Genomic DNA, 13,362 nt, shown 5'->3' with positions numbered 1-13,362 from the left:
TGTGTAATCTTTTTGAGCTTCCTCGTTATTTCTTTTTCCTGTCACACTCTCTATCTTGTCTTTTTCTTATTAGTCCAAATAATTTTTTGAAAAACAAAAATCATTACATATTATTTACAGTTTGTACTATTACTATTAGTAATAGTACTATGTACTATTAAAAGTGATAAGTATAAGTTTATCCTGTCATTGTGATCTCAGATATAATATTTGATTCTTAGATTTCTGTTCCTCAGAAGGCATATGATGACATTTTCTGTACAGTTAAACAATTTACCTCACTTAAGTGCCTTCCCATCAATTAAATGTAAAAATACTTTTAAACATTTTTTTTGTGAAGTTTGAGTTCCAAATTTTTCTCCCTCTCCCTTTTCTTTCCTTCTCCCCAATACAGCAAGGAATCATAAAAATGTATTTCCCCATTAATCATTTTTTGAAAGAAGAATCAGAACAAAAGGGAAAAAACATGAAAACATTTAAAAAGTCAAAATAATATGCTTATTTTTCTGCATATGGATAGCAGTTTCCATCATGAGTCTTTTAGAATTGTTTTGGATCATTGTATTGCTAAGAAGAGCTAAGACCTAGTCAGTCATGGTTGATCACCCCACTTGTTGTGTACAATGTTCTCTTGGTTTTCCTCATTTCATTTCACTCAGCATCAGTTCATATGAGTCTTTCCAGGATTTTTTGAAATTCACTTGCTCATCATTCCTTATAGCACAGCAGTATTCCATTGCATTTGGGTACCACAACTTATTCAGCCAATCCCCAATTGATGGGCATCCCCTCAATTTCTAATTCTTTGCTACCATAAAAAGAGTTGTTATAAATATTTTTGTACTTGTAGGTTCTTTTCTCTTATTTAATGATCTCTTTGGATACAGACCTTAGTAGTGTTATTGCTGGATCAAGTAGTACATACAGTTTGATTGCCCAAAATTATTCTCTAGAAATGACCTGAATTTTAATAGGGCTACAGAGTAAAGCTCAGAAGGTTGTTGTCATTACCTTTTTTTATTGCCTATATGGCTCTGATGATATTTTGTGCTAATAATAGGAATGGGTAGGGAAAAATATTGAATGGAAAAAAGATTTGAAGACCTTCAAAAGATAAAAGGAAGGATAGATAAAATAATTTTAAGGAAAGCATGGTTATGGTTTTGTAAAAATCTATCTAATGCATTACAGACCTGTACAGACTCTTACATTCTGCAATATTTCTCTCAGGTTTGGTACATAAGTCTTTGGAAACTAATATAACTATAAATAGGTTTCTTTTCTAAATACAATTCTTTCTACTTCCTTTACTACTTAAAATCTGTAGCTCTCTGTTGTTTTCCCATTCCCAAATAGTTTTTCTAGCAATCATCTGCTTATCTTTTCTTTCTTCTCTTTGCTTTTTATTTCTGTAAAAAGAACCCTTTAAAAACAAAACTAAATGGTTAGTTGGTTAGAAACTTTTGTTCATTGTTACTATGAACTAAAGTGTGTGACAGTGTATATCTTACTGTGTGATTTTAAATATTTTAGGAAGATTTTTATTGATTTAGATACCACATGAGAAGATTGAAGTTTTGAATTCATCTACAGAAAGAAGTGATTTCACTTCTATTTATTCAGTAAAATAAATAATGAATGTGGTAAGAGAAATGTAGGTACAGTGATTTCTCTTAGCTATCAACAAGTATTTATCATAAAGTGCCTCCTATGTATACCAAACAGTATATAAGAGAGTTATATAAGATAGATTCAAAGGTAAGGCTCTAACAACAGGTCAGAATATAGACTTCATGCAAAAAAATATTACTTTTGTTTTATCTTAAAGGAAAAGAGGGACTCTGAAAGAGAGATAGATAAGGAGAAAACATATTAGCCTGGAAGGTAGGGTTAATACAGTTGAGTGAGGAGTCCGGATTAGAACTGAGATTATGAACCTGAGACATTCAAGGTGCTGGTGCCTTTGACAGAAATAGAAAAATTTGGAACACAGAGAAAATATTCTAAATTCAGTCTTAGACATATTAAAATTTAGTTAATTCTGAGAAATCAGGTTAAAAATATCCAGTAATCAATAGATGGTTTTAAATAAAGCTTAGAAGAGAGACTGAGGGATAGATATATAAATCTGAGAGTCATCTGCATAGTGGTGATTGTTAAGGGTATAAAAAGTCAATGACAGAACCTTGGACAATTCCCACATTTGTATACCATGATGTAGATAATCAGTCAGATGAGGAAACCAGGTAATAGTCAGACTTATAACATGTGAATTGTTACAAAAACTGAGAGGATAGGGTATTAAGGAGGAGAGGATCATCACCAGTATTTGTTGAAGCAAATAGGTCAAGATTAAGACTGAAAAAGATAGTTGAATTTAACAACTAAAAGATCATTGATTATTTTGGGCAAAGTGAGATTTGCAAAGGGCTGAGGAAATGAGAACATTAATACAGTGAGTTTAGACAAAAAATTTTAAGAGTTTGTGTAAGACCAGTTGATCAATGATGGACAGAAATAACTATACCCAGAGAAGGAACACTGGGAAGCGAATGTAAATTGTTAGCACTACTGTCTATCTACCCAGGTTACTTATACCTTCGGAAGCTAATAATTAATGTGCAACAAGAAAATGGTATTTACACACATATATTGTATCTAGGTTATATTGTAACACATGTAAAATGTATGGGATTACCTGCCATTGGGGGGGGGGGGGAATGGAGGGAGGGAGGGGATAATTTGGAAAAATGAATAAAAAAAAAAAAGAGTTTGTAAGAAAGGGAGTAGAAACAAAGGATCCTAGTTTGCAGGGATGATAGGATCTAATGAAGGTTTTTAATGATGGCAGAGGCTTGGAACCAAATGATAGTTGATGATTAGGATATCTCCTAGGCTTCTCTGTCATTTCTTACAAAACAATAGTATCATAGTATAGAATGTCAGTTTGACCTACTTGCGCACTCTGAATTCTGTGAAACAATTTTCCTTGGTCTTCCTCTTCCTACCCTGATCCCCCAGAAGTATTCTAGAAGCGTCTGCTAAATTCTGTTTCATCTTAGTTTTAAAATTCTTTCTCTTTGGTGACTTAACTTGGAAGTTCTGGATTGTTGCTATAATTTTCCTGAAAATTTTCATTTTGGAATTTCTCTCAGAATGTTATAGGTGGTTTCTAATTTGATTTTGCCCTCTGGCTTTTAAAGATCTAGATATTTTTTTTTTGAGATTTCTGATATCTAATCCCTATATCCGCTTAATGTATCCAACCCTCTAGCATGACTTTTCAATAGTCCAATGATTCTTAAATGATCCTCTCCAGGAAAATTATAGCAATTATAGTCAGAGGTATTGAAGAACCAGAAGAACTACTCCAGTAATTCTAATATATTGTCCATGAAGAGTTTGAATAAAAAAATGAACAAGACTCAAGAGTTAAGGAGTCTTAAGGTCCTTGATCTGCAGTAATAGAATTAATATAAATACAAATGAAGGTCAGCTTTCATTATTCCACAAATGTTCATACCTTCCATCCCAAAGCTACTTTTTATTTATATTCATTCTATAGATATTCTGTACATACTACCTCTTCTGTTAGAATGAAAGATCATGAGAATAAAAGTTTCACTTTTTGGATTTAAGTCTTCAATACTTAGCACAATGCTTTGACACATAGTAAATACTTAGAAAATTCTGTCTTAAGATTCTTTATTTAGAGCTGGAAGGAACCTCATAATACAAAAATTAACACATGTACAAGCTATGTACAAGCACTGTGCTTGGCACTACCCTGAAAATATATGTACAAGAAGCTGAAAAAGAATAGGATACCTAAAGTAAAATTCAGTTTAACAACAAATGGAAAGATCCAGTGATCCTTATTTAAGACATAGTGGAAGGCCAGTTGAAAAAGCAAAGTAGCCTTTACAATACAACTTAAAGACATTTGGCAGTGCTTAGAGTTCAGAAGAGTGTATCAGCAGAACAGGTAGCAAAGCTCTATGAGTTAAAGGGCTTAGTGGACTGAGCAAATGGTAAGGTTATTTTTGCTTACCCATTTTATCAGAAAGGTTGTAGCTGAAGACTTACTTGCACATCTGGATGCCTTTGGGTGGAGAATGGAGAAGGGTGGCCAAGGAGTAAAAGTGGTTCTGAAAGTAACTAAATTCAAACAGTTGGGAAGTAATTAATGGACCTCAAGGTCACAATGGAATTAATCTGAATTCTCTCAAAAGAATGAGGAAGAGTGAACAGTTTTTGAGACATTTCTGTATCTGCATGGGAGAGAAGGGAGAAAAGGGGAATTTTAGGAAGGTTATATGGGCCTTAGGGCACATCTTGAATTCTTGGCTATAAAACCACAGGGTGTTTGCTCCTTCAGGGCCTCTCCTGAGCCCCACTGAGTTTGGCTTATCAAAGTGTTAATTAAGTATTTGGTTTCATAGATAACATTCTCCATCTTATTATTTAGTGTCTTTGTGCTTTTTCTTTCCAGAATGAGCTGGATGTAACATAAATGTAAGTCTAAGAAAAGACTACTTGCACTAAGATTTTTAATTAGCTCTAAATAAGGGTAGTTGTGACAAAAATGTCTGGCCTCTAAGTCAAAGAAACTTATAATTCCATCCTAGAGGGTTGGGACTATTTCTTCAAACCTTTAATGGATTCTTAAATTGGGATTTAAAATTCTATTAAAGAGAATACTTGAATAAAAATCTGGGAGTAAAACATAATTTTACTCAGAAAATATACTTACATATATCTTTTCTTTCAAAAGCTTTCTGTGTACCAAAACATTTAGAATTAATTTTTTTTAGTAAAGCGTTATTTTTGAAGAGTTAGAAGAAAAATTGTTGAGATTTGCAACTTTTCTAAAACATTGGTTCATATGACCAAAGCAACCTTGCAACATTTAAAATGTTTTATATTTATGAACTGATGCTGAACAAAGTGAGCAGAACACATAATGTGATGATCAACAGTGATAAGATTTAGCTCTTCTCTGCAATACAATAATCTCAAGAAAATTCCAAAGCTCATGCTGTGAAGTGCTATGCATAACCAGAGAAAGAACTGTTAGAATCTGAATGTGAATTGAAGCATATTATTTTTCACCTTTTTGTTTGTTTTTTTTTTTTCTTTGTTGTGTTTTTTTCCACCTTTAGGTCTCATTTTTCTTGCATAACATGACAAATACAGAAATATGTTTAAAAAGTATTTATTACCAAAGTTTTAAAGCAAAGTGTAACAAAGGTTATTTGTATTCCTTTTTTTTTTTTTTTTTTTTAAGCTTTATATTTACAAAGCATATGTATATATGGGTAAATTTTCCAACATTGCATAGTCTTTTGTTCCAAATTTTCCCCTCCTCTAGCTGGAAGGTAGACATGTTAAATGCTGCTGAAATACATGTTAGATCCAATATATGTATACGTATTTATACAGTTGTCTTGTTACACAAGAAAAATCAAATCAAGAAGGAAGAAAAAAAAAACTGAGAAAGAAAACAAAATGCAAGCAAATAACAACAGAGTGTTCCACACTGTTCCCATGGTTCTCTCTCTGGGTGTAGATGGCTCTCTTCATCGCTGCACAAGTGGAACAAGTTTGAATCATTTCATTGTTGAAGAGAGCCATGTCCGTCAGCATTGATCATTGTGTAGTCTTCTTGTTGCTGTGTACAATGATCTCCTGGTTCTGTTCATTTCACATAGCATCACTTTGTGTAGGTCTCTCCGAAATCATTCTGCTGGTCATTTTTTACAGAATAATAGTATTCCATAATATTCATATACCATAATTTATTTAGCCATTCTCTAATTGATGGGCATCCACTCAGTTTCCAGTTTCTTGCCTCTACAAAAAGGGCTGCCACAAATATTTTTGCACATGTGGATCCCTTTTCCTTCTTTAAAACATGTCTTTGGGATATAATCCCAGTAGAAACATTGCTGGATCAAAGGGTATGCACAGTTTCAAACTGCTCTCCAGAATGGTTGGGTCCATTCACAGTTCCACCAACAATGTATTAGTTAGTGTCTCAGTTTTCCCATATCCCTTCCAACATTAGTCATTATCTTTTCTTGTCATCTTAGCCAATCTGACAGGTGTGTAATGGTATCTCAGAGTTGTCTTAATTTCTATTTCTCTGATCAATAGTGATTTGGAACACCTTTTCATGTGGCTACAAATTGTTTCATCTTCTTCTGAAAATTGTTCATATCCTTTAACCATTTATCAACCGGAGAATGGCTTGAACTAGTATACATTTGAGTCAATTCTCTATATATTTTAGAAATGAGGCCTTTATCAGATCCTTTGGATGTTTGGAAACATTTTTATGTTTTCCCAGTTTATAGCTTCCCTTTGGTTATTTGTATTCCTAATCTAGTAACTGAAAATTCTTAAGATTAATTCACCCTATCTTTTTGTCATGCCTTCCACCTACCCTCCAAAACTAGTTTATTTTTGTTGTTGTTTTTTGGGTTTTTTAAAAAAATCTCTAGGCAGAGGTCTGTGTTCTTTTGCTAAGCAGCATTGTGCTTCAGAACAAGTATTAGGGGGAAACAGGTTTCATGTCTTCTTCAAATTATCTTGAACAATGTGTATAAGATCTAAATTTTTTGTTCTCATGTCTTCTGCTTGAGTATCAGAGACTCAAGAGTTGGAAGAGAACTTAGATCATACATTACAAATCCTTCAATTTGCTATTTAAAGATTTGAGGTGCAGAAAGACTGATTTATCACATAGTTTAAAAAGAACTGAGATTTTTTTTTCTCAATAGTATTTTATTTTTCCAAATACATGTAAAGACAGTTGTCAATACTCATTTCTGTAAGACTCTTGTGTTCGAAATTTTTCTCCCTCCTTTCCCAAAACAGCAAGCAATCTGACATAGGGAGAGAAAAAGTATGATATCAAAGGAGAAATTACATAGAAACATTGTATAAGATTGGAAGATAAGATCTACACATAATTATAATACAAAACAGAGCACCGTTAAGCATTGTAAAAGGGGTATAGTAGAATTAAGTATACTTTGAGAAGAGCTAGATCTGCTTAAAGTGTTAGGTGTTTATAGGAAAATCATAAGAACTAGGGAAGGGGATGGTGAAGACCATCAAGTGAAAATAGCCAGAGGAGCAATAAAAGGCTTCTTGTGAGGAAAAGTAGTTTCTTGTCAGAGAAAACCAAAGGTGGAAAGGAATGGATACTGATTCATTTTCATTTAAGTAATTTTGCAATGTCTCTGAATTCCTCACTATAAGAGCCAAGTTGATGTCTCTTAAATCTTGAAACATTTTTGTTGGGTTTATTTCAGCATTTTAAGAAAACGATTAATGTAAACAAAATTATATCATTCTTTCCCTCTTCCCTCATGCTTTAGGGGTCGATATAGAGGCAGCTCGTAAAGAAGAAGAACGGATAATGCTTCGGGATGCAAGACAGTGGCTCAATAGTGGCCACATTAATGATGTTAGACATGTAAAGTCTGGTGGAACTGCACTCCATGTAGCAGCTGCTAAAGGCTATACAGAAGTTTTAAAGTAAGTAATGTTTCCTTGAGAGTGAAGCACTTTTTCCATATGCTAATAATGTTTTCATCATCTTATTACTGTATCTTGAGATTTCCAGGTATTTTCCTCTGAGTGTCATTTTGAAGAAACTCAAGTTGGAGAACAAATTTATTTTGATGTGACTTTTTTCTGAAATTTACACACACACATACACATATTCAGATGCATGTGTATATGTGTATGGGTATTATTTCTTAGTTTTTAGGCAAATTTTTCTGGCATATTTTTGGCCTTTTAAAATTAAGGTGAAAGTCACTTAAAAGTGAGAACAAAAATATATTATGAAAGGAAATTTCTACTGATAAATTTCACAGATCCAACACTTAAACTTGTTTTTGACTTATCAGACAAAGAGTTAATTTTTATGTAAAGATATAAGACATTTCTTATGGGCTTAATATGTTTAGGAAATTATCAGTTGATCTTTTATAGTATTGTACTATGGACATAATAGGTATTTTTTCTGTTTTATAAATAAGAAACTTGAAGTCAGTGTTTTTGAAGTTCAGTTTTTACTTAAATCCCTATAGAAAGCCTTTAGCAGAGCTTACTGGAAACTGGTTTCTTGATTAAGAAATCCTTAAGATAGAGGTAAATCATGTAATGCAGAGTTGTCTATAGTTGCATGACAGAATGGACTCAGCATAGATTCTCCTTGCCTCTGCCCAATTTAAGGTAGAGTTGGGTATGGCTCCCTCTGCCAAATGTTTCTGTACAAATTCAGATTTTAACCCTTTACATTTTCATTGCCCTTCTTGTCCTTTTACCATCTTCTCTTGCCAAAAAGAGGATTCTGGTCTATATATTTTCTAGTTTTAGTTCATTCCAAGGCTTTTTTTTTTTTTTACCTCATTTCTTTTTTTAGACTATTGAAGTAGTCTCTTCTTTGTGTACTTCCTTCCAAAGCCCTTTCTTCTCTATACAACCCTGCATCTACTCTTGTCCTGCCCTTCCCCTAGACACATAGTTTAAGTTTCCTGGTGAGGATGATCTTGTTTTAGTTAATATTTAGTGGGGTTTTGTACTTTAACCCTCCTTCTGATATATGCTTCTACCTCTTAAGTGATTTCTCTCTCCACTTATAGAGTTCCCAACAAAGAAATGTGATTTACTGGGATTGTTTTCATCACTTGATATTTGTTGGTTTATATATAGTAAAAGATAGGAAGGGGTTATTCAGTAATTCAATAGTCTTTTGTTAAGCCTATACTATTTGAAAGGCTTTATTCTGCCATAAGTTTAAGTTTATGAAATGTGAATGAAGGGTTATACATTAGATATCACTGCCACCTTCTGTAGGTAAAAAGAAGGACTTCTCAAGCTCACAGCATGGAAAGTGAGGTAAAGGTTTATCAGTTTTCTTTATTATCATTTTTATTAAATTTAGTGTTTGTGTGTTGGGCTGCGCTGTGCCTGCAAGTTATAGGCCTGTTCTCTGCCTTTTAGGGACTTAACATTCTAAGTAAAGGTAAGAGTAATACCTATGTACAATTAAAAGGGCATGCTAACAATTTTTGCAACTCTGCATTTTATTAAAATTATTACTGATATTCAAGTATTGTTGGTTAGAATCTCTTGCTTTCTACTACTACTCTATAAAATAAAATCAAGATCCTTTCACATTTTAAAAAACTTAATGAAGAAATTGTTTTTCCCCTTAAAAATTTCCTGTGTAAAAGAAGATATAATTGTAAAAGTAACTATATAGTATAATGTAACTCTTTTCTATTATCTTGTAAGACCATATCAAGCCTTTTTTTCCCCCAAAGTATAATCCAATATGTGTTTAGCATGTAAAATAAAATTTGTCTTTTTTTTTTTTTCAGTCATATCTGACTCTGTGACTCCATTTGAAGTTTACTTGGCAAAGATATTGGAGTAGTTTGACTTTTTCAAGAAACTGAGGCAGGAAAATCATAAGAGTTAGGGGAGGGCATGGTGAAGACCATTAAGTGAAGTAGCCAGAGGAGCAAAAAAGAGGCTTCTTATGAAGAAAACTAGGCAAGAACTGAAACTGAGATAAACAGGATTAAAGACATGTCTGGAGTCATCTGGCTACTAAGTATCTGAAAACAAGATTTGAACTCGGGACAATGCATACTCCTGACTCTAGACCCAGCATTCCATCCATTGTACCATCTAGCTGCTCTATAATAAGTAATTATTTAGTGTATAGAAAACAGTATTTAATTGTGTATAATCAATAATAAATAATCATAAAGTTTGCCTTATAGTAAATAAGAGTGATTCAGTGGTTGGCTCAGGCTAGGTAAACTAGATTGATCCTAAGAAAATTCTCATATTAAAATCATAGGAGTAATAAAAATTTTTCATACCAAAATTAAATGACAGAACTAGGAGACAATGAAAATGAATTTATACCCACCACAGGACAATATATTTCATCATGTTAATTTAGAATCTCTTCTTCCAGGGTTGTGCTTTAACTAATTTCTACCTATCCCAGTTTAGACATCACAGGAAAAAATGTTGAAATATGAAAAAGAAAATAGTTGACCACGTCCTATTGCCCGAATTTTATTTAATATGCATGAAATTAAATTGATAAAAAGTTTTACAAATTCCCAAAGTTAACTTACTGCCCAGCTAATTTGTTATATAATCTCTTTAGGCTTTTACTACAAGCAGGCTATGATGTAAATATTAAAGATTATGATGGTTGGACACCTCTTCATGCCGCAGCTCACTGGGGTAAAGAAGAAGCCTGTCGAATTTTAGTGGACAATCTTTGTGATATGGATATGATCAACAAAGTGGTAAGCTATTCAAATATGCACATGTTTTAGTATAAGAAATTGTAACCTCTCAAATGATACACAGAAATACATTGATAGTTCAGTTCATTTTTAGAATTAACGATCATAGGTATTCAGCCCTTTTTTGGTAGTGAAAGTACATTTCCTAATTTTGTATTTATTTGAAGTACTTTTTATGATCTTTTTCTGGAAAAAAAAAGAAAAATTATTTTGAGATTAGTATTCATGATAGTTTCTGTTATGTTCATTAATACAATATTGTTATGTATGACAAATGAAGTTAGGGGAGAGGTTTAAAGATGTTTTATGAATATATCAATTAGTAATTGATTCATTCTTCTTCACTTGCTATCACCATTAACTCCCAAATTGTTCCTGGCTTAAGATGGATTACAATTTCTAGTTACTAAGTAGTAAGATAAAATACTATCACAGCCCACCTAAGAGAAACACCCATTATAGTCCCACTCTACTACTAGCAGCCACTTAATAGTTATAAAACTTACACAAATACTTAGCATTTCTAAGCATCATTTGCTACATTTTAGAAAACAAATATATGAGTCTAATTTTCAATGGTTTTTGAAGCTCAGATGTAAAAATGTATATGCAGGTGCTATAGAATTATTATAATAAATATTGCTGTTATATTATAGTCTGCCTTATACCACCTTAAATCACATTTGTGGTTAAATTGGTCTGTAGTTGGAGAATGAACAACTTTCTTTTCCTTGTGCCTTCTGACTGCTATGAATGAGATCTTTCGTGTGTACATGTATGTGTAAATGTCTGTCTCTTGGTATTGAGATTTTGTCTCATAAGTTGATATCCCTCAAATAATAATACTGTTTTTCAGTGACTTATTTTTAATTTGCTCGCTCACACACACACACTTTATTTAGCTCACTCCTTGGGTTGTAGACTCTTGTTGTCTTCTCTTCCTTTCTTTGTGCTCACATTACTGAAGAAAATATTGCATTTGAACTATCTTTCTACCAACTCCCTTTTTTATACTGTCAATTACCAGCAACACCAATATTCATTCACTCTTTACTGAATTGACCTGAACTATCTTTGATTCTCCAACTCTCAAAATAGGAATTGCCTATTCTGCTGCAGTGATAGAGTAGGAGTGACTCAGCAGAAATGATTTGCCTTACCTCTTGTTTCTCCCTGTCCCAGACAGTGCCACTTCAAGAGCTGCTCATCCACCCATGGATTCTTTGGGTAATATAAGACATGGAGAATTATAGGGAGTTGTCAGGGTCTTTTAGAAAAGTCAGAGACAAAGTCATAGGCACATCATACTATTCTATAAAGATAGTTTTCTTAACTGCTTATTAAGCACTTATCATATCTACAACCTGATGCTTAGCAATAAGGATTGAGAGATTAGAAACACATAGCACTTGCATTCAAGGAGTTTATGATACTTAACTTCACCCTCATCCCCCATAATACCAGTCATTTTGTGTAATTGGAAATAATAATAACACATTTTAATATTGTGTTTTAAGGTTTACAAAGGAGTTCCTCACAACTATTTGAGGTAGATGGTCTTAATTATCTTCTCCATTTTATAAATGATTTTATAAATGAGAAAACTGAGGCATTTAGAAGTTTAGAACCATTCACATTAATTCATATTATTTAAATTATTTTTGTTATAAATTATCATTATGACTTACTCCCCAAATTTTATTTTTATTTATTTTTTAATCACTTCAGTTTTTAAAATTTCATTGGGCTTTTTTGTGGTCTTTAAAGAAAACTTCATATTATAACAGTAAGACTTGTTTCCATAATACTCTGTAATCATCAAAACAAATTTTTGTTGTTGTTGTTGTGTCATGATAAGTTCATTTTTGGATGTTTCATATGAATTTGCAATCTACATTTTTTAATTATATCCATATTTTTTCCACAATTGTTTTCAAAATACATGAACTCTGAAAAGTTTATATAAATCTTTCTGCAACAACAGAAATAAGTTACTTCAATTACTTGATTTTTAGAAACTATTAAAAAACACCAAATATAAGATTTATAAATCACTCCTTTTTGTAAATGGATATACTTTTGCCTATTATGGATTTTAATGTAAATTTAAAGCTGTGACATCTCAGTTGATAATTTTGAAATTTTAATAAATAGGAGAATTATTTTGCTATGATATACCCACAATGTTTACTGTCCCATTAGCAACAAGTTTTTTAAACCCAAAATGAATGAGCATTTTTATGATGTTACAAAAGTTTAAATTAGTTGGCAGCATTATTTTCTTAATAATATTAATGAGGAACTTAATTTCTTTTAAATTAAAAGAAAATCATTCCTCTTTTCTTAAGAGCTATTAGATTTAGACATCTGAATTCTACATCTGACTAGCCTTCTGGTATTGTAATCTTGAGCAAATCCTTGACTGAGCTGGAAGTATATAAACCATGTCTTGCTCAGTTTAGTTGTGACAAGATGAATTTTGTCATGTATTTGAAAACACTTTGAAAAGGTGCAAGGCAATATATAAGTGTGAGGCTATTAAGAAGAATTAAATACAATTAGACTATGTAGATTTTAAACACCTATCATATAATATTATGTAATTAGAATTTCTTTTATGCAGTCTCACTTTTAAGATGGCATCTCTATATAGTAATTAATTCTCATCTTCTCTCTCAAGGCTAATTATATATCCTCCTGATTTATCTTCCCCATAGTCTTGAGTATTAGTGAATCATTCTATAATGTGATTCCTTTAATATGGTGTTTAATTGATAGAGTAGGGTAGCCTTAAAAGGTGATTGAGTCATGTGATGTGTGTGATTTGGTAACTACTAATAATTATTTATAGTGTATGTCTGGGTTAATAGGTTAAATTGATAGGTTTAATTTTTCCATGTTCACAGCCTACATTTTACTCTAGTTTTTATTCTCTATCAGCTGCTGTTTACAAAGTAGACTCATTTGTGGAGGGAGAAAGTGAAAAGAAAGGTTAGTAAGGTGACCACGT

General features: G+C 32.3%; 1 protein-coding gene across 8 annotated transcripts in view; it reads left to right on the top strand.

The window, feature by feature from the left end:
* The window catches only part of PPP1R12A (protein phosphatase 1 regulatory subunit 12A), a 168,593-nt gene that overhangs the window by 86,374 nt on the left and 68,857 nt on the right, over nucleotides 1–13,362 (top strand). For all 8 annotated transcript variants that reach the window (XR_012482645.1, XR_012482646.1, XM_074270856.1 and 5 more), the window contains exons 4-5: nucleotides 7,386–7,545; nucleotides 10,208–10,352. Coding sequence is in view for 6 of the 8 variants with exons in the window: in XM_074270856.1 (XP_074126957.1) it covers nucleotides 7,386–7,545; nucleotides 10,208–10,352 (305 nt within the window). In the remaining 2 variants the exon portion in view is untranslated. The remainder of the gene's footprint in view (nucleotides 1–7,385; nucleotides 7,546–10,207; nucleotides 10,353–13,362) is intronic.

Source organism: Sminthopsis crassicaudata, chromosome 5 (genome assembly GCF_048593235.1).
Source record: "Sminthopsis crassicaudata isolate SCR6 chromosome 5, ASM4859323v1, whole genome shotgun sequence".
Classification (NCBI taxonomy): domain Eukaryota; kingdom Metazoa; phylum Chordata; class Mammalia; order Dasyuromorphia; family Dasyuridae; genus Sminthopsis; species Sminthopsis crassicaudata.
This window is presented reverse-complemented; position numbering and strand designations above follow the sequence as displayed.